A 17,358-nucleotide genomic window follows, 5' to 3' on the forward strand; every position below is an offset into this window, starting at 1 on the left:
GGCTCCTGGGTAGCCGCGGAGCACGCTGGGAAAGAGAGTCCTCGCGTTGGCCCCGCCTCCAGGAGAGGGCGCGCAGGCCGAGCCACGTGCGTACGTGCGCGTGTGCGGCGGCGCGCGCAGGCGCAGTTGCAGCTTCCTCTAAGTCGGCTGGCGATTCCCGTGCGCGCGTGTTGACCGCTGTGGATAAAGCCCCGACTCGCGGTCCTTTGGCGGTACACGGCTCTCTCGTCCTGGGCCATGGATCCTCTTCATGTCCCTGTTTCGCAGAAGAGGGTACTGAGTGGCACAGAGGCTGAGTCACTTGCCCAAGATCACTTATGGGTCTGATTGGGATTAAAGCAAAAGCCAATTCGACAATTGTGAAAAAATAGTATCCACCCCGCGAGATAGTACTTTAGTTCTGTGGATTGTCTACTAATGATTCTTCGAAACAGGGCGATTTTGTCCCCCTGGGGGACACTTGGCAGTGAATGAAGATTCAGTTTCTTTGTCACAAGTTGCAGGGAGTACTACAAACCTCAAGAGGGTGAAGACCAGAGGTGCTGCTCCACACCCTACAACGCACAGGATCGCGCCACCACAGAGAACGACACCCCCCCACCTTGTCAACAGGAGGTGGAGAAACACCAGTCTACACGGATAGATGGATAGTCCATCTGTATTGATTTGTCACATGGTACTATGTGCTGCTGCCTTGTGATTTTCCCCATAGCTTTTATCCCCATTGATAACCTGGGTTCCATCGCCAGTATAGGGGGTGTGGGACACCTCCTGTAGCCCCCCTTACTGCTAGCAAAACATGTTGCTCTCAGCACGCTCTGGAGGAAGTGACTATCATTGGTTCTCAGCCACCGGGAAACAGACCCAGCAGAAGGGACAAGCAGTCCCAGGTGGCTGGGACTATAACCTCTCAAGGGTTATACTGCACTGTAACATTTTGGAAGTTAAAATTAGTTAACAGGTTTTTTGTTTGTTTGGTACCAGGGATTGAACTCAGGGGCACTCAACCACTGAGCCACATCCCAGCCCTATTTTTATTTTGTACGTTATTTAGAGACCCTCTCACCTCGCTTTTGCTGAGGCTGGCTTTGAACTCACTCTTCTTCTGTCTCAGCCTCCCGAGGCGCTGGGATGACAGGCGCGCACCATCGCGCAGTTTTGAAAGTGATCAGACTCTCATTGAGGGTGTGAGGTAGGTGTAGGGAAGGCTAGTTCCTGGGATTGGGCTGGGCTGGGGATGGCTGCCAGGGGGAGCAGGAACTGATGGCAGGCTGGCTTGGCCTTCCAAACTGCAGAGGCTGGACAGCTCTACATCAGGGAATCTGCTCCTCAGACGCTAGCTAAGTGTGTAGACAGAGATGGCCCAGGATGCCCACAGTCCACATGTCCATCCCTCAGTGACAGGGGCAAGCAGATACAGTGCACAGGATGTGGTTGAAAGGAGGAAGCCAGGCACAAACTGCTTAAAATAGTATATTTTAAAATATACAGACACCTATGAGGGATGAATAACAGCCATGTATTTGCCACTGAAATGAAAACATTAGGTTTTTGCCACGTTTACTTCAAGATTTTTTTTTTTTTTTTAAATGAAGCAGAGAGCTGGGAAGTGGCCCAAGGGCAGCTCTGCTTTGCTGAATGAGGCCTGGTTCAATCTCCTGGGTGCAGAAGAAAAAACTAGTAGAAGAGCCTGTTCCCTCCTCCCCAGGCATTTCCTCCCTCCCACCCCAGGGCAGATACAGCAACAAAATAGGTGTTTTGACACTTCTCTGAATTTACTTTCAATGTGAGAATGGGCATGCCAAAATATACACTTCTCCCTCTCCCCTGCCTTTTGTGTTACTGGGGATTGACACCAGGGATTCCACCACTGAGCTGCATACTCAGCCCTTTTTATTTTGGGACAGTTTCACTAAGTTGCTGAGGCTGGCTTTGAACTTGTGATTCACCTGCCTCAGCCTTCCAAGTGGCTGGGATGACAGGCATGTGCCACCACACCCAGCTTGGCCCCTGGCACCCACATGCTACTTGCTGTCTCTGGATCTTATGACTACAGATTTCCTGTGAGTCCTGCAGTGTGTAGTCTTTTGTGTCTGGCTCTCACTAAGCACAAGGTCCTCATTGTCCATCCACATTGTAGCAAGTGTCCTTTTCATGGCTGAATAATATTCAGACACACTGTGTATATCCATTCATTGGTTGATGGACGTTTGGGTTGTTTCCACCAGAAGAAAAAAACAGTAAAAGAGCCTGTTCCCTCCACCCCAGGCATTTCCAGGCATTGTGAAGAGTGTTGCCCTGAGCATTTCCAGCCATCAACTATAGCTAACGCCTGTCTGACCTCTTTATTACATATGATAGCATTATATATAGTGTTAAGTACTATCATACTATTATATATGATTATAATTATATAATCTACACTACATACACAGAAAGGCAAAGCAACGTGAATGTTGCCTGATAAAACAGCTATCTGGGTGTGGGACAGGGACCCTGGGGACTTTGTTCTTCACTGTACGGTGGCAACCCCAGCTGTGGTGTTGGCTCATTGTTAATCGTCCAGCCCAGTAGATGATGAACTCCCAGGGAGGTGGTGTGGGCCTGCCCTGCTCATGGCTCATGGCTGGGACCCTGGGTGCAGCTCAGAGCCTGCACAGCAGGGTGCTTGCCGTGGTAGACAGCACTGCAGACCTCTGCAGAAACAGCAGTGGGGGTGACTGGGGTGGGACCCAGGGCCTTGTGCATCCTAGGCAAGGGCTCCACCCTGAGCCACACCCAGCTCAGATAGCAAATACTACACTGTGAACTTTTGAGTAGAAAAGCACCCACAAGATGTGTAGGTGATGGTTGTGGCTGTGTGCCAATAAAATTTTACTTAAAAGCACAGGAAGTTTTAAAAAAAATCACGTAACTTCTGCCCATGAGGAAATATTCTACTTTTCATTTTGTAGTGCTCACTGTGGCAAAATACTGAAATTGGAACAATGGAGATTTTTTTCTATCATATAAAAACATCAACATGGTTCTTAGCACCTCAGGAAACAAGCAGCAGGGTCTGACCTCTGGGCTGTCGCTGGTAGACTCCTTCTTCACCATGTCTCATTATTCTGGTTGAATATGTTACCTATCAGAAAATAAGTATTTTTCCTTTGTTTTGTTCTTTTAAAATTATGGCTGTACAGCTGGGATGTGGCTTAGTTGATAAAAGTATGGTTCCAGAATCACATATACACCTGTTCCCATCTTCTGTGACACCAATTTACTGTGTATACTTGGGAAGGAACTGGCCAGGAAGGTACAGTGTGCACACCTGTCATCCCAGCAACTCAGGAGGATGAGGCAGGAGGATCACAAATTGGAGGCCAGACTTTGCAACTTAACAAAACACTGTCCTAAAATAAAGATGGGAGGGGTGCAGCTCAGTGCATGAGAGCTACTGGAAGCCACTGCCATCTCTGAGTCTGGGTTTATAGGCTGTAGAGCTTGGACAAAGGCACAAACCAGGCCTCTTCGAGCAGACAGTTAGAAAAGGCGGGAGTGGTCACAGTACAGGAAAAGGCTGAAGCTTGAACTTGGCCAAGTCGCCAGCAGAATGTGCCTGCTCTTGCTGCTGCTGGACATGGAGCCCAGGTGGCCTCTTGGGCTACCACTGAAAGGTGTCCCCTCACACACCTGCCATCTCTTTTTTTTTTTTTTAAGAGAAAAATTTTTTAGAGGGAGAATTTTTTAATATTTATTTTTCAGTTTTCAGTGGACACCACATCTTTATTTTATTATCATTTTTTAATGTGGTGCTGAGGATCGAACCCAGCGCCCCCCCCCCCCCCGGCCCCCACATGCCAGGCAAGCGCATTACCGCCTGAGCCACATCCCCAGCCTCACCCCCGCCATCTTAATGGAAGCCTCTTGTCCTCTGCGGGCTCTGATGAGACAAGTTGCCATGCTGGCAAGACCCTGTACAAGAGCCCAAAAGAAACTGCATTGTGCCAGTGGCCATGGGTGAGCTTGGCAGCAGATCCAGCCCCAGGTGGGGCTTCACGTGGGGACCAGCACTGACTATACTAGTTGCAGCCTTGGGAGGGATGGTGGGCCGAGGACGTACTCAGTTGCATTGCTGACCACAGATACTGGCCTGTTTGCTGCTGTTCAGGAGGTCTAGCAACAGCTGATGAATGGTGAGTCTCCTCCTTCCTGTGCATTCCAGGGCTTCCCTTGGGTTGGGCGACACTAGTGAGTATCATCTGTTTGTGCAGGACATACACAGGGGAGCAGGCTCCACCATGCCCTGTACTCATCCCAGGGCCACTGCAACACCAGCCAAGGTGCCCATCATAGGCTGGCAGCCAGGAGTGAGAGCCCAGACAGGATGAAGGACGGGAGAACAGCACAGGGAAATGCAGCTTGGGCCCTGTGCCCTGCCTCCTGGGGGTCCTGCCCTGCCCTCATGGTCAGACCTCATTCTACCTAACCCATACTAGGTATTCATGAAGCTTTCTGTGTGCCGGGCCTGTCAGATAGCCTTTCAAATGTGCAAAGGGAAGAGTATGTGCAGAGGTCAGGCAGAGGGACAGAGTGCTCCTGAGGCTGCTGAGGAGGAGGCCTAGGGCCCAGGCAGGCCTGTAGCAGAGAGGCACCCTGGAAAGTGCAGGGCAGAGGCCTGGCATGCAGCCATTGCAGAGGCTAGCTCTGCAGCACCGAGCCCTCCACCTCTCCTTGCCTCAGTTTCCTTGTGTGTTACTGTTACTCGGGAATGAAACAGCCCCGCCTGTGGACTGGGCAAAGCACTGAGCACCCACAGAATGCTCGGACCCCTGAGGTGGTCTGGATGGGAAACAGGAAATCATGTATCAGAGCCAGGAAGCCAACCCGGCCTGGTGTGGAGTCCAGGGAAGCAGGCAGAGGTCGAGCTGACCCTAAGGGGCTGCCCTGGACTAGGGCAAGGTCTCAGCCTCCCTAGCTGCAAGATGCCTACCAGGAGGGCTGGGGATGTGGCTCAAGCGGTAACGCGCTCCCCTGGCATGCGTGCGGCCCAGGTTCGATCCTCATGTTGGGTCCACCGAGAATATTAAAAATAAATAAATAAATAAATAAATAAAATTCTCTCTTTCTCTTCTCTCTCTCTCTCTCTCAAAAAAAGATGCCTGCCTGACTGCGCAGTGTGAGGGACAGAACAGAGCTGGGATTGGGTGATGTTGTCCCGAATTAGAGGTCTTTGGGTGACCCCAGCACCCCGAGGTGTGACCTAAGCTCATCAGAGGGGAGAGGGAGCCCGGCATAGTGGCAGTGGTGGCTGTGATCCTGAGCGACCCGCCTCCACCCTCCTGGCTTCCCCGTCTATAACACGGGGATACCCTGCAGAAACCCCTGAAGCACGTTCTGAAGACTCAGTAATGTTAAATACTCCAGGCATTTTCCAATAGCACCCAGAAATTCCAGAAACTTGGAAATCCCCACGGCCCTGAGAAGCGAACTGGTCCTTGTGCGCGGCGGTAGAGGGGAAAACTGAAGCAAGGTGGGGACCGGAGTAGGGCTGGCTTCCCGGGGCGCGGGGCCGCCGGGGCGGGCGCCGTCCCGCGGAGGCCCAGGGGGAGGCGCGCGCGGCGGCGTTCTCGGCCCGGCCCCGCCCCGCAGGCCCCGCCCGCCCGGCGGGCGCGCCCTGGCCCTGGAGGCCCTGCCGCCTGCGGTCCCGCCGCCCGCCTCGCACTGAGCCGAGTCCGCACGGCTGCAGCATGAGCCGCCCCGCAGACAGCCCGATTTTTACGCCCGGAGAAGACTGCGGCGCTGCGTGGCGCGCGGCGCCGGCGGCCTACGACCCGGCGGACACGCACCTGCGCATCCTGGGCAAGCCGGTGATGGAGCGCTGGGAGACCCCGTACATGCACGCGCTGGCGGCCGCCGCCACCTCCAGAGGTAGCCCCCGCCCGGGCGCCGGCGGGGAAACCGAGGCCCGGGCGTGCCAGCCCAGGGTCGGGTTGCCCGTGGCGCACTAGCCCCCTGCGCGCCTCGGCTTCCTCGTGGTGGACTGGGGCTGCTTGCTAGTGGGACGACCGAGTCAGGCAGGGGGGATGTTGCGGGAACGAGGCCAGTACCCAGTAGGCGCCCGCTAAGTAGCAGGAATTTCCCCTCCACAAGAAAAGAGGTCCCTGCTCCCTGGGGCAGGTCAGGGGATGGGTCCTCGGACCGCTACCCTGGGTGGAGCTTGTCTGTGATAGGAGCTGTGGGACGCGGAGCAGGTGCCTTCTCAGGACGGGGGAAGCCTCGCGCTTGGCAATGGCTAAAAATAGCTCCGGAAAGCTGAGTTTAGGAGACAGCTGTCCCTTGTGGCCCTGCACTGCCTGGTGGAAGGCCGTGTGCCCCAGACTCCCAAGACCCAAATGGAGCCCTTCAGAGGTCCAACGTGGCCTTTGGGTGCTGAGCCTCAAGGCTCCCACCTGGCCAATGAGCACATCCAGTGTCTCTGTGCAGAGCAGTGGAGAGGGGCTTTGACACGCGGTCCAGAAGGACTGTACCCTCTCCTCCCAGAGCATTCCAAGTCCTAGGCCTCAACCCAGCTTTGCCCTTGCAAACTTCGTGGTGCAGAGGGAGGGAAGGGGACAGGAAAGTAACCAGTTAGAGAGATAAGGGCCACCAGTACAAACAGCATGGGCCTGGTCTCAAAGTCCAAGGCTCTAACCTCCCCCCCAGGGGCTCTGGCCAAAAGCTTCTGTCCAAGGCCTCTCCGGCCAGCCACCCTTTCTGGACACTGGCCAGGGCCCACGCTATGGCCTCTCTGGACTGCTGTGTTCTGTCCACCCACAGCACCCCTCCCCTGTCCTTGTGGCAAATGTGATTCTCAGCCAGTGCTTGCCCTGCACCCCCTCCTCCAGGCAGCTCCCCGGAGGAACCACACGTGATGCCTGGTGTCTTTTGTCTGTCCAGGAGGCCGGGTCCTGGAGGTGGGCTTCGGCATGGCCATCGCGGCCTCAAAGGTGCAGGAGGCTCCCATCGATGAGCACTGGATCATCGAGTGCAATGATGGCGTCTTCCAGCGACTCCAGGACTGGGCCCCGCGGCAGCCACACAAGGTGCCCCTCTGCCTGCAGCCCTGGCAGCCCACTTGTGATCACTGGCGCTCCCTAGAGGAGGCTGGGGGCCTGGGGCGGCCAATGGGGAGATGGCGGTCTCCCTTGGGAGTCCCTCCCTTTCAGCAGGAAGGGAGATTTGGGGGACCCCTTCCCTGTCTTCATTTTCCTCCCCTCTCCCAAGGTTGTCCCCTTGAAAGGCCTGTGGGAAGAGGTGGCGCCCACACTGCCAGACAGTCACTTTGACGGTGAGGGTGCCCCGGGAGCTAGGTAGGGGGGTGTCATGGGGGTGTGCTGAGCTCCTGCTCCTCTCTGGTGGCTCCTGCCCGGGAGGAGCAGGAGGGGTCTTCTAAGTACACCATGTGTGGCACGCACCTGGGGACAGCCTGGGTGGGCAAGGACATGAGCCTACTGGAGAGCCTGGTGTGTGCAGAGGTGGTGTCCAGTGGACACGATGCCCACCTGCAGCCCAGCCCTGACAGCCCTGTTGCCACGCAGGGATCCTGTATGACACGTACCCGCTGTCAGAAGAGACTTGGCACACGCACCAGTTCACCTTCATCAGGGTAGGAGGCGGCGGCCTGGGTACTCTGCGGGCTGGGCAGGGCGCCTGGCTTTCCTCCCATTCCTGACTGCTGGGGTGCAGCAGGCCTGCGGGGAGCCCCTGTCCAAACCCACCTCCTCCCCAGGACCACGCCTTTCGCCTGCTGAAGCCTGGAGGGGTGCTCACCTACTGCAACCTCACCTCCTGGGGGGAGCTGATGAAGGCCCAGTACTCAGACATCTCCACCATGTTCCAGGTGGGGCCCCGGGAGGGCATGGGTAGTGACTCTCCCAGGCAGAGGCCCTGGGGACCTCTGGGAGGGCTCCCCTCCTGCAGGCCTCGGGGCTGAGGTCCTGGATGGGCTAGACTGTACTGGCTGTCCATCCAGACCCCTCACTGGGTCAGCCGTCTGCCATGGCTCCCCAGTGCCCTGAGGATACAGCCCGGCCCTCTGTCCCCCTGTGGCCTGTCCAGCTGTTCCTATCAGAGCCTCTGCCCACCACAGGGCCAAAAGGCAGGTCTCCTCATGAGACGTGTGTCCACAGCCCACACGTCCGTCCTTCTGTTCTGGGGTGCACTCCTGAGGACACGGAGAACCACCCCAGGCGGGGCCACCGAGGGCCTTAGTGCCTTGCTGGCCCTGGGATGCTGGCTGGGGGATTGCTGGGAGGACACCCAGGGCATGTGGACAGCTGCACTCCACCCACCTGGGCACACACCTGGGGCCTGAGGGGCAGGGCTATGACCAACCCCCCCCCCCCCAGGAGACACAGGTGCCTGCGCTGCAGGAGGCAGGCTTCCACAGGGAGGACATCCGCACGGAGGTGATGGCTCTGGTCCCGCCAGCCGACTGCCGCTACTACACCTTCCCGCAGATGATCATACCCCTGGTCACCAAGCACTGAGCCACCCGCCTCCAGATCTGCACACACTCAGTGCCTTTGTGGGCCACGGCCCACCTACTACGCCTCTGTGCCCCACCTGGTGCCTCTGCTGGGCCTGATCCAGCAGTGGTCACAGCTTTTCTGACCACTGCCAGGTAACCTGCTGGGCTGAGAGTGAAATAAAGGCGGCCACTGGGCATGTGTGCAGTGGTGTGTGCAGCCCAGCTTCCCAGCAGCCCCAGGTCAGAAGCCTGCCCATGGTGGCTGTCCCCTGTCCATGCCTGATGCCTGTAGCAGCTGCTGCCAACCAAGGTGGCAGGAGGCGAGACCACTACTCTGATGGCAGCAGAAGGTCTTAAGGGGCTAGTTAGGGCCTCATAGGGTGGGGGGATGGCCCCTGCCCTGCCCACCCCAGTGAGCAGTGTCATCCTGAGTACTGCTCCACCACTGCTGAGCTCCCGTTGTCAGGGGTCTTGACCAGGACCCCACCGCCCAGGGAACAGACTGGCTCAGCTTGTTCTGGGCCCAACTGGTCACCCCAGCTGTTGGCCTTACCCACGCAGCTCTTGGGCCTGTCCATTCACATGCAGGCCCTCAGTGCTGCTGTGCCCTCTGCAGGGACACTCCTGCCAGCTCCCTCCACACGCTGAGCATAAAGGCCAGGCCGAGGGCTCAGTGCAGGACACTCCCTTTGACTGGAACAGCTGCCACTTTAGCATGGTCTTGTCCCAAAAGCTGTTCTTGGGCTGGGCACATGGCCAACACTGCAATCCCAGTGACAGGCTGTGAAGCAGGAGGACCGCAGGGTCAAAGTCAGCGTCTGCAATTTAGGGACCAATTTAGCAAGACCCTGTCTCAAAATAAAAGGGGTGGGGATGTGGCTCAGAGGTAAAGCACACTTGGGTTCAGTCCCCAGTACCAAAAAAAGCCGTCCTTTGACTGGGCCAGGCATCCACTCTCTCCACCCTAGTGATCTGGGTCCGCCATCCTATCCCTGATTGGTGGGAACTGCCTGTCCCCAAACCATCCCTGGCCCGTGGTGGCCCTCGCTATGGACTTGCAGAGCTGGGGTCGGCAGAACATGGGACATCCAAACATGGTTGAGCACACACACCTCTGAGGAAGGCAGCCTCTGGTGAAGGCCTTCCTGAGGCCACCTGGCTGGAGACTGCGCACCCAGGGATGGTCCCCAAAGGGGACGCCTGTGCCTGGTGTCTCCAGGGTAAGGGTCAGCTGGTGGGGATGTGGCTCTTTCTCTTCAGCCTCTCAGTGTCCTTACAGGTCCAACTACTCAGACATGGGCTCAGGAGACAGTGGCCGCTTGAGCCACCCAAAAGGCCAGCAGCTGTTTAAACCAAGGGGTCCTGAGAGGGAGAGGGTCACGGGCCATCTGGGTGATGGGCCAGGCAGTTCACATCCTGGCACCTTCACCCACAGAGTAGTAAGAGACCCTGCCTGGCAGAGGCCCTACTGAGCAGGCACAGGATACCAGGCTCACCCACTCCTCAGCTCTGTCCCACACTGTCCATCTGTCTGGGGGCTGCTATCCCTCACCCCAGTGCGCCTCGCACCCCACACTCCACACAGCACGAGGACTGAAGTTTATTCCGTCTTGGGGGCAGGGTGCACAGGGCTCCAGTGGCTGCAGAGGCGCTACCTGCGGTACCAGATCTTGAGTCTCTTCTCCCGTTTGATCTTCCTCTGAAGCTGCAGGATGCCGTACAGCAGGGCCTCCGCTGTGGGCGGGCAGCCTGTGGGGGACATGAGCTCAGCTCCCTCCTGTGGGTGACCTCTGGCCAGAGCAGTAAGGCCACTCTAGCCTGCCCTTCCCTCTGCAGTCCAGCCCCACAAAGGTCTACCAAAAGCACCCTGCTGGCCCAGGCAGGTGGGCAGGACAGGTAGAAGCCCTGTGCAGAGTGGGCCAGGCTGACTCATCTTCCCCTCCTGCTACTCCTTCCTGGACTCTGCAGGCCTGAGACAGGACCCGGGCAGTGCCTGCACTGCCTGGTCTGGCCCTCGGGCACTCCCAAGAGGGGAGAAGCCACTGCCCTCTGGGTACGGGGGCCCACATTCACAGGCATGGGACCTGGGGCCAGGGAGCCCAGGGCAGACAGCTTGAGCCAAGAAGAACAGGGAGGTAGTCCCCTGGCACCAGCTTCCAGCACTCCTGACCAGGGACATCCCTTGCTCGCTGGAGGCCCAGGCTACAGCGTGAGACAGCCTAGAGCTGGGCATGGTTGTTCCCCATGTCCAGAGGGAGCTTTGCTTCCAGACCTTGATGACTACTGGTGGTAATCAGAACAAATGCCCAGGAAGCCACCCCACAGTGCCCATCTGCCACTCACTGGGACTGCCCAAGGAAGGGGACACCGTGGGCCTGCATGTGAACAGGACGTCCAGGTTGGCATGCGGTCAGCCAGCCAGCGCTCAGCAGGCCCTGAGCCCTCATGGGACACACACACCAAGGAAGCCCTGGCTGTCGCTCCTGGCCCGGCGCTTTCTGGTTCCTGTGGTGCTGGGACAGAACTCCGGCCTCACGAGTGCCAAACAGGCGCAGCACCACTGGGCCACACCAGCCTGCCCTGCACTCTATCTGCTAAGTATGGCCACCTGGCCACCCCTGGATCTGAGGGGGTCTTACGGGCCTTCCTGTGAGGACCAGGAGTGTTCCTTGGCCTCCAGGAACATCTTCCCATTTCTGTAACTATACATGGCTCCATGTGGTCCCAGCATGGGCCAGTCCAGTGTCTGGACCTTCCCTGCCGGAGTCCCTTCGCTGACCAGGGGCTGGGCTACTTTGGACCAGTCTGTCTCTGGAGCATGTCCTCACCTGGCACATAAATGTCCACGGGCACGATGCGGTCACAGCCTCTCACCACGGAGTAGGAGTAGTGGTAGTAGCCGCCTCCGTTGGCGCAGCTGGGAGAGGGGCAACTCTGCACAGGGCTGCGGGCAGCACCCATCTCCTCCCACCTCCCCCCACCAGCTGACGGCAGCCTCCAGGGCCCCTCTGCAGCACAGGGGCAGGTGTGCAACAGCCCAGGTCTGCTGATGGCCAATTCCCAAGGGCGGCCAGCATGGGGTCAGAAGACTGGCAGGAAGCCCCCGGAGAAGCACAGGTCGCCAAGGCTGTGCCAAAACACGCAACCTGCTGCCTCCACCCCAGGGCAAGCCAGGACTGCCCTGACTCGGGGCCACTGGCCCCAGGGCTGTGGGAACAGGAACAGCCATGCCCCGCGACGGTGACTGGCTAAGTGAGCTCTGGGGTGTATCTCAACTGCTCCAAATGAGGTTACTGGGCTGTCCACATGCTGGGGCGTCCTTGGCCACCAGCAGGAGCGAGCCGACACAGCTGCAGTGTGGACAGACCTGAGCGCCTGATGCTTAATGAGATCAAGACACACAACGCCACAGCATATGACCAGTGACAGGAGAGTCCAGGACAGGGGAATCCAGAGACGGGATGTGGACTCGTGGGTGCAGGGCTGGGGGGACGGGGGCTACTCATGGTGATGGGGTCTCCTTTTGGGGTGACAGGATGTTCTAGAACTACAGATTCTCATGCCTCTGTGTAACTACAAGCTACTGAGCTGCCCACTTTAAATGGTCAACTTCATGGTATGCAAATTCTATCTGGAAAAAACTAAAAGTGACTAGACAGCCCTGGTAGGGAGGACCGAGGGCGATGCCCAGGAATGTGAGTGCCAGGCTACTGACCCACTGCTCCCAAGTTCAAGAAGCGGAGTGCTAGGGGGGTGCTTGCTGCAGGCTGGGCCGCTGGGGAGGTGTGGCCTGCCTATGCTCCCCCGCCCCCAGAAATGAGACCAGGGGGCAGGGAGGGGGCTGCAGCCGTCGGCACTCACCTCCCCATGGACACCACGTAGCGGGGCTCTGGCATCTGGTCATACACCTGAAAGAGACGTAGGTCTGCCGTCTCTGTGGCCCCTGGCAGGCCCCTGGCTGGCTGGGCAGGGGACAAGGCATACCTTGCGGAGTGCTGGGGCCATCTTGTTGGTGAGCGTGCCAGCCACGATCATCACGTCGGCCTGGCGGGGGCTGGCGCGGAAGACAACACCAAAGCGGTCCATGTCGTAGCGGGGTGCAGCCATGTGCATCATCTCCACTGCACAGCAGGCTAGGCCGAAGGTCATGGGCCACAGCGAGCTCTGGCGGGCGGGGGGCAGGGTCACACACAGCCCACCGTGAAGTCCACAGGGGAAATGTCTAGGTTGCTAGCCCCACTTGAGAGACTACCCTGGTTCCCATCCCAAGAGCAGTGGCCAGGAGGGAGGGCTGCCCCTCACACCAAGCGAGCTCCAGGCCGGGGCCCTCTCAGAGCGCACTTGCTGCCAGACACACCAGAGGAACTGCCCATGGGTCAGCCCATCCGGCCCAGCACATCCTGCAGGCACCAGTGAGAACACAGGTCTGAATCTCCAGGCCTGCTCAAGTTCTGAGCCTGTCCCACACATCCCCAGGATCTGCAACCCAGCAGCTCCTGCACAGCCTGGCTGACCCCCCAGGAGCCATCCTTGAGCCCTTGGCCTGGCCACTTCCTCAAACTGTTGGCTTTGTTCCTCTGTGGCTCTTGCTGGCCCCCCACCTGGGTAGGAGACCTCAAAGTGTCCCCCATGCCCAGCAGATGTGTTAACAAAGGTGGCCAGGTCCAAACTACAGAGCACAGATGGCCATGTCCACCTGGCTGGCCTCTGTGGCTGGACAGATCCTGAGCCCCCGGATTTCTGTGATAATGCGAGACCCTGCAGAGGGCACCTGCATCTTGGAAGCTGAAGCTCTGGCAGGATGCTCACAGGCACACGCCAGTGGGCGACAGTCACCGTGGGGTGGGTCAGGGCTGATCTGGACATTGAGTAGACTTCCTGGTCCTGACCTGCACACAGCAGGGGGAAAGGACCTACTGCTCTCAGTATGTGTGCCTTTTCTCATTTGCAAATGGGATGTAGCCCAGCTGGTCCAGTGCTGCCCTGCAGGCACCAGGCCGGTTCAGCCCCCAGCACCACCCACACAAGAGACCCCAGGAAGACGGAGGCCCAGGGAACTGTGAAGGGCGGGTGGAAGTGAGGAGGGTGGGTCCAAGGACAGCTGGGACACAGGCGTGCACTGTGTCCACCGTGTGCAGCTCTGTGTGAGTGTGCAGCTGAGGGGGGTTTGGAGTGCAATGGGGACTCACTCGGCGGGCCCAGTTGATGAGGTCGTCCAGCTTGGTCACCACAAACTCGCCGCGGCTCCTGGGAAGCTCGGTGGGTTGAGGAACCATGGCTCTGGCCTTGGACACAGCAGGCTGGGTGCTGAGCACAGGACACACTGGCATGAGAAGGCATCAGCCTGGCAGAGCCCCCGGGAGGCAGGTGTGGCCACCCTGCACCCCTGCCTGGAGGACCTGGCCCAGAGCAGTCTCTCGGAGGGAAGGACAAAGACAGTCACAGGCACAGTCCTGGGATCACACTGGTTGAAGCCTGAGGCCACAGAATCTAATAAGCAGAGGAACACAAGAAGGCCACCTCGGAGGGCAGTGGGGACATGGAGGTGGGGCTGGGACCCACAGGGAGGCCCAGCAGACACCACCAGTCAGCAGCAGTGCAGGCAGCGGGGGGCAGGCAGGACAAGGAATGGGGGGTATATGACCTCCTCCAGAAGCCAGCCTCACCTGCTGGGGCCCTCTCTGGCCAGGCTCCGATGGACGCCTCGTGCCTGCATGGCTGAACCCACATTGGAGCTGCCCAGGAGAGGAGCGAGGTTCAGTGATCACCTGAGGCCCTACTGGGTGAACCCAGGACCCTGGGCAAGAGCCCACTTCCTGTCCCTGTGGACCTGCCCTTCCCTCCCCACAGGGACCTCCTGCTCTTCTACCCAGTGGCTTCCCACCCTCTCGCTCAGAGCCCTGACAGAGCCTCTGGGGTCCTGTGGCCATCACCCAGCAGCCTGACGATGACCCAGACTTTTGGAGTGCTTCTTCAGGGATGCACCCAGCTGGTCAACAGGCCCAAATGTTGAAGCAAGGACAGTACTGTGTCATCTGCAGAAGGACACTCTGAGGACAGGTCCTGTGTCCCTGACCAAGGGATGGACAGCCCCTGGCCCTGCCTGAGTTGCCACAGAACACCTGCGGCAGGCAGCAAGGAGTGCTGAGGTGCCGTCCCAGGCAGACGAGGGTAAGGGAAGCTCTGGTCCACACAGGGCCCCACACTCCACATGCCCAGGACAGGAAGCAGGTCCTGTCCTGCCCCGACCTGGTGGGTGACCTTCACCAAGGGGCTCCCTTGTTGATGCTGAAGGCCCCTTCCCACTCTGAGGCCCTGCAACAACTCTGTCCAGTCAGTCAGGGTGGTCAGGCACTCACCGCAGGCCGAGCATCCGGACACAGAGCAGGCTGAGAGCTGTGGAGAGAGCCACGGGTCACAGACAGTGAGTACCCAGGGCCACTAGCTCAGGTGCCAGGGGCTCAGTAACAGGGTCCAGCCTCAGGCGTCTCCCCCAGGCATTCCCCCACCGCCTCTGCTGTCCTAAATGCCACTCCACAAACGTTGGTGGGGAGGGTCGCTCAACACACAGGCAGCTTCATCCCTTCTGAAGACCCCACCGCCCCAGCAGGAAGCCTGGACTCCACACCAAGGCCACCTCCCTGTGACCCGCCTCCTCCCTGCCAACCCCTGCCTCGTCCTCTGCACTCGCCACTCCCTTGGCCGGGACACCCAGCCCCACACTTGCACAGAGCTGGCCCCTTCTCATGGTGCAGGTCTGAGCTGATACCATCAGGGCATCAGGTCTACAATAGCCCCAGGCCCTCTGGACCCTGGAACCCATCCCATCTCTGCCCAGTACTCACGTAGGGTCTGCCTCCCTTGAGACACGGGGACCTCCCTGGATTCCCTAGCACCTAACCTGGCCTTGGCTATGTTGGCATACCCATACAGGTGGTGCTCAGCAAGTGTGTCTGAGGCCCCAGGCCCTGGCTTTGCTGAGGGCTTCTGATGCTGCCGACCTCCACCCAACCTACAGAAACCCACCACCTTTCAGAAACCTGTAGTCCAGCAGGCAGCAGAGGCACCACCCACATCAACCCACGCAGCCAAGAAGCCCACACACAGAACAGAGGGGGACTGCTCCAAATGGAGGCCTCCTTGGAAACCACCCAGAGGGAGAAACCTGAAGCTCCAAAAGGCTGCTGTCAGACAGGGAGACGCACAGGGTGGGGAAGGTAGCTGGACACACGAGAGATCCTGACGAACAAGGAGGACACTGAGGAGGACAGGCTGGGTGCAACTTATCCCCCAGATACATGTGGTGAGATTCAGCTGTGTCTGAAGAGAGGTTCTCTACAGAGAATTCACAGTGAGGTCACTGGAGTGGGCCCTAATCCACAGGACTGGTGTTCTTCAGAACAGAGAGGCCAGACGGCACCACGGCATATGCCTGTAATCCTAGCAGGTCAGGAAGCTGAGGCAGGAGGATTGCAAATTCAAGGCCAGCCTCAGCAATTTATGGAGGCCCTAAGCAATTTAGCAAGATCCTGTCTCAAAAAATAAAAATGACTAGGGATGTAGCTCCGTGGTAAAGTACCCCTGGGTTCAAGCCCTAGTATCAAACTAAAAAAAAAAAAAAAGAGAGAGAGAGGAGCAGATGATTGAGGCTGAAGAAGAAAGATTGCAAGTTCAAGACCAGCCTCATCAACTTAGTTAAACCCTGTCTTAAATCAATTAAAAAGGGTTCTATCTGCAGTACTGATTTAAAGCCAGGGGCCTTTGGGGCTGGGGCTCAGTGGCAGAGTGCCTGTCTCACATGCATGAGGCACTGGGTTTGATCCTCAGCACCACATAAAAATAAATAAATAAAATATAGATATTGTGTCCATCTACAACCGAACCCCCCCACCCACACACAAAGAGGAGATGATCAGGACACAGATATGTAGACAGGGACAAACAACCATGTGAGGACACAAGGAGAAGCTACCACACACAAGCCAAGGGGAGACCTCCGAGGAACCAGCCCGCAACACCTTGATCTCAGACTCCCAGGCCCCGGGACGCGGAGGATGAATTTCTGTGGTTTAACCACACTGACTGTGGCAGAAAGAGCAAATTAATTCAGGGAATGGTGGGGAGGGACGGCCGAAGGGAGAGGCTGCTGTCCAGGCTGTGGGCAGCTTCCTGCATCCAAGGTCCAGGGCCAGAGTCCCCAGCCCCAACCCCTGCAATCCCCACAGGTTCTCCCTCCTCGCTCTGGCCTGTCCAGGTGGCTGCCTTCTGAGGAGGCGGCAGCTTCAAAAGTCTCCTAAGGACGTCACTGTAACCTTGGCAGGCTGAGGCCGGGCATGAAGAGCAGTCCCCAGGCCTCAGTTTCCTATCTGAGAAGTCAGGGACTTGGGTAAACTCACAGCCAAGTGCGTGCCCTGGGGCGCCTCTGTACCAGGCTCACTTGTGACTAGTAATCACTGTTACTATTACCATTGCCACTTACTGCTCTCTCTGTCCCTGTTACTGTCACTATTACTCTCTGTCCCTGTCACTCTCTCTGTTACTGTCCCTGTCACTCTCTCTGTCCCTGTTACTCTCCCTGTTACTCCCTGTCCCTGTTACTGTCCCTGTCCCTGTTACTCTCTGTCCCTGTTACTGTCCCTGTTACTCTCTCTGTCCCTGTTACTGTCCCTGTTACTCTCTGTCCCTGTCCCTGTTACTGTCCCTGTTACTGTCCCTGTTACTCTCTCTGTCCCTGTTACTGTCCCTGTTACTCTCTGTCCCTGTCCCTGTTACTGTCCCTGTTACTCTCTGTCCCTGTTACTGTCCCTGTCACTCTCTGTCCTGTTACTCTCCCTGTCACTCTCTCTGTCCCTGTTACTCTCCCT

At 58.0% G+C, this 17,358-nt stretch overlaps 2 protein-coding genes across 4 annotated transcripts in view; one reads left to right on the forward strand and one right to left on the reverse strand.

Annotated features, from left to right (window-relative positions):
• Positions 1-5,642: 5,642 nt before the first annotated feature.
• On the forward strand, positions 5,643-8,687 carry Gamt (guanidinoacetate N-methyltransferase). 2 transcript variants are annotated; one of them, XM_026413916.1, is made up of 6 exons: positions 5,643-5,913; positions 6,922-7,067; positions 7,249-7,312; positions 7,563-7,630; positions 7,754-7,864; positions 8,373-8,687. In XM_026413916.1, the coding sequence occupies exons 1-6, from the start codon at positions 5,733-5,735 to the stop codon at positions 8,511-8,513; spliced, it is 711 nt and encodes a 236-aa protein (XP_026269701.1). In that variant the 5' UTR covers positions 5,643-5,732; the 3' UTR covers positions 8,514-8,687. The 2 variants fall into 2 exon arrangements, with proteins under 2 accessions (XP_026269701.1, XP_026269702.1); XM_026413917.1 differs by lacking the exon at positions 7,754-7,864.
• A 1,391-nt stretch (positions 8,688-10,078) lies between these two features.
• Ndufs7 (NADH:ubiquinone oxidoreductase core subunit S7) overlaps positions 10,079-17,358 on the reverse strand; it is a 7,923-nt gene continuing 643 nt past the window's right edge. The window contains exons 2-8 of one of the 2 annotated variants that reach the window (XM_026413919.2): positions 14,854-14,890; positions 14,161-14,229; positions 13,684-13,817; positions 12,479-12,658; positions 12,356-12,402; positions 11,323-11,411; positions 10,079-10,243 (exon numbers count right to left, since the gene is read on the reverse strand). In XM_026413919.2, the coding sequence (XP_026269704.1) occupies positions 10,146-10,243; positions 11,323-11,411; positions 12,356-12,402; positions 12,479-12,658; positions 13,684-13,817; positions 14,161-14,224 (612 nt within the window). In that variant the 5' untranslated portion in view covers positions 14,225-14,229; positions 14,854-14,890 and the 3' untranslated portion in view covers positions 10,079-10,145. The remainder of the gene's footprint in view (positions 10,244-11,322; positions 11,412-12,355; positions 12,403-12,478; positions 12,659-13,683; positions 13,818-14,160; positions 14,230-14,853; positions 14,891-17,358) is intronic. The other variant, XM_026413918.2, reaches the window with a different exon arrangement.

Source organism: Urocitellus parryii, chromosome 3 (genome assembly GCF_045843805.1).
Source record: "Urocitellus parryii isolate mUroPar1 chromosome 3, mUroPar1.hap1, whole genome shotgun sequence".
Classification (NCBI taxonomy): domain Eukaryota; kingdom Metazoa; phylum Chordata; class Mammalia; order Rodentia; family Sciuridae; genus Urocitellus; species Urocitellus parryii.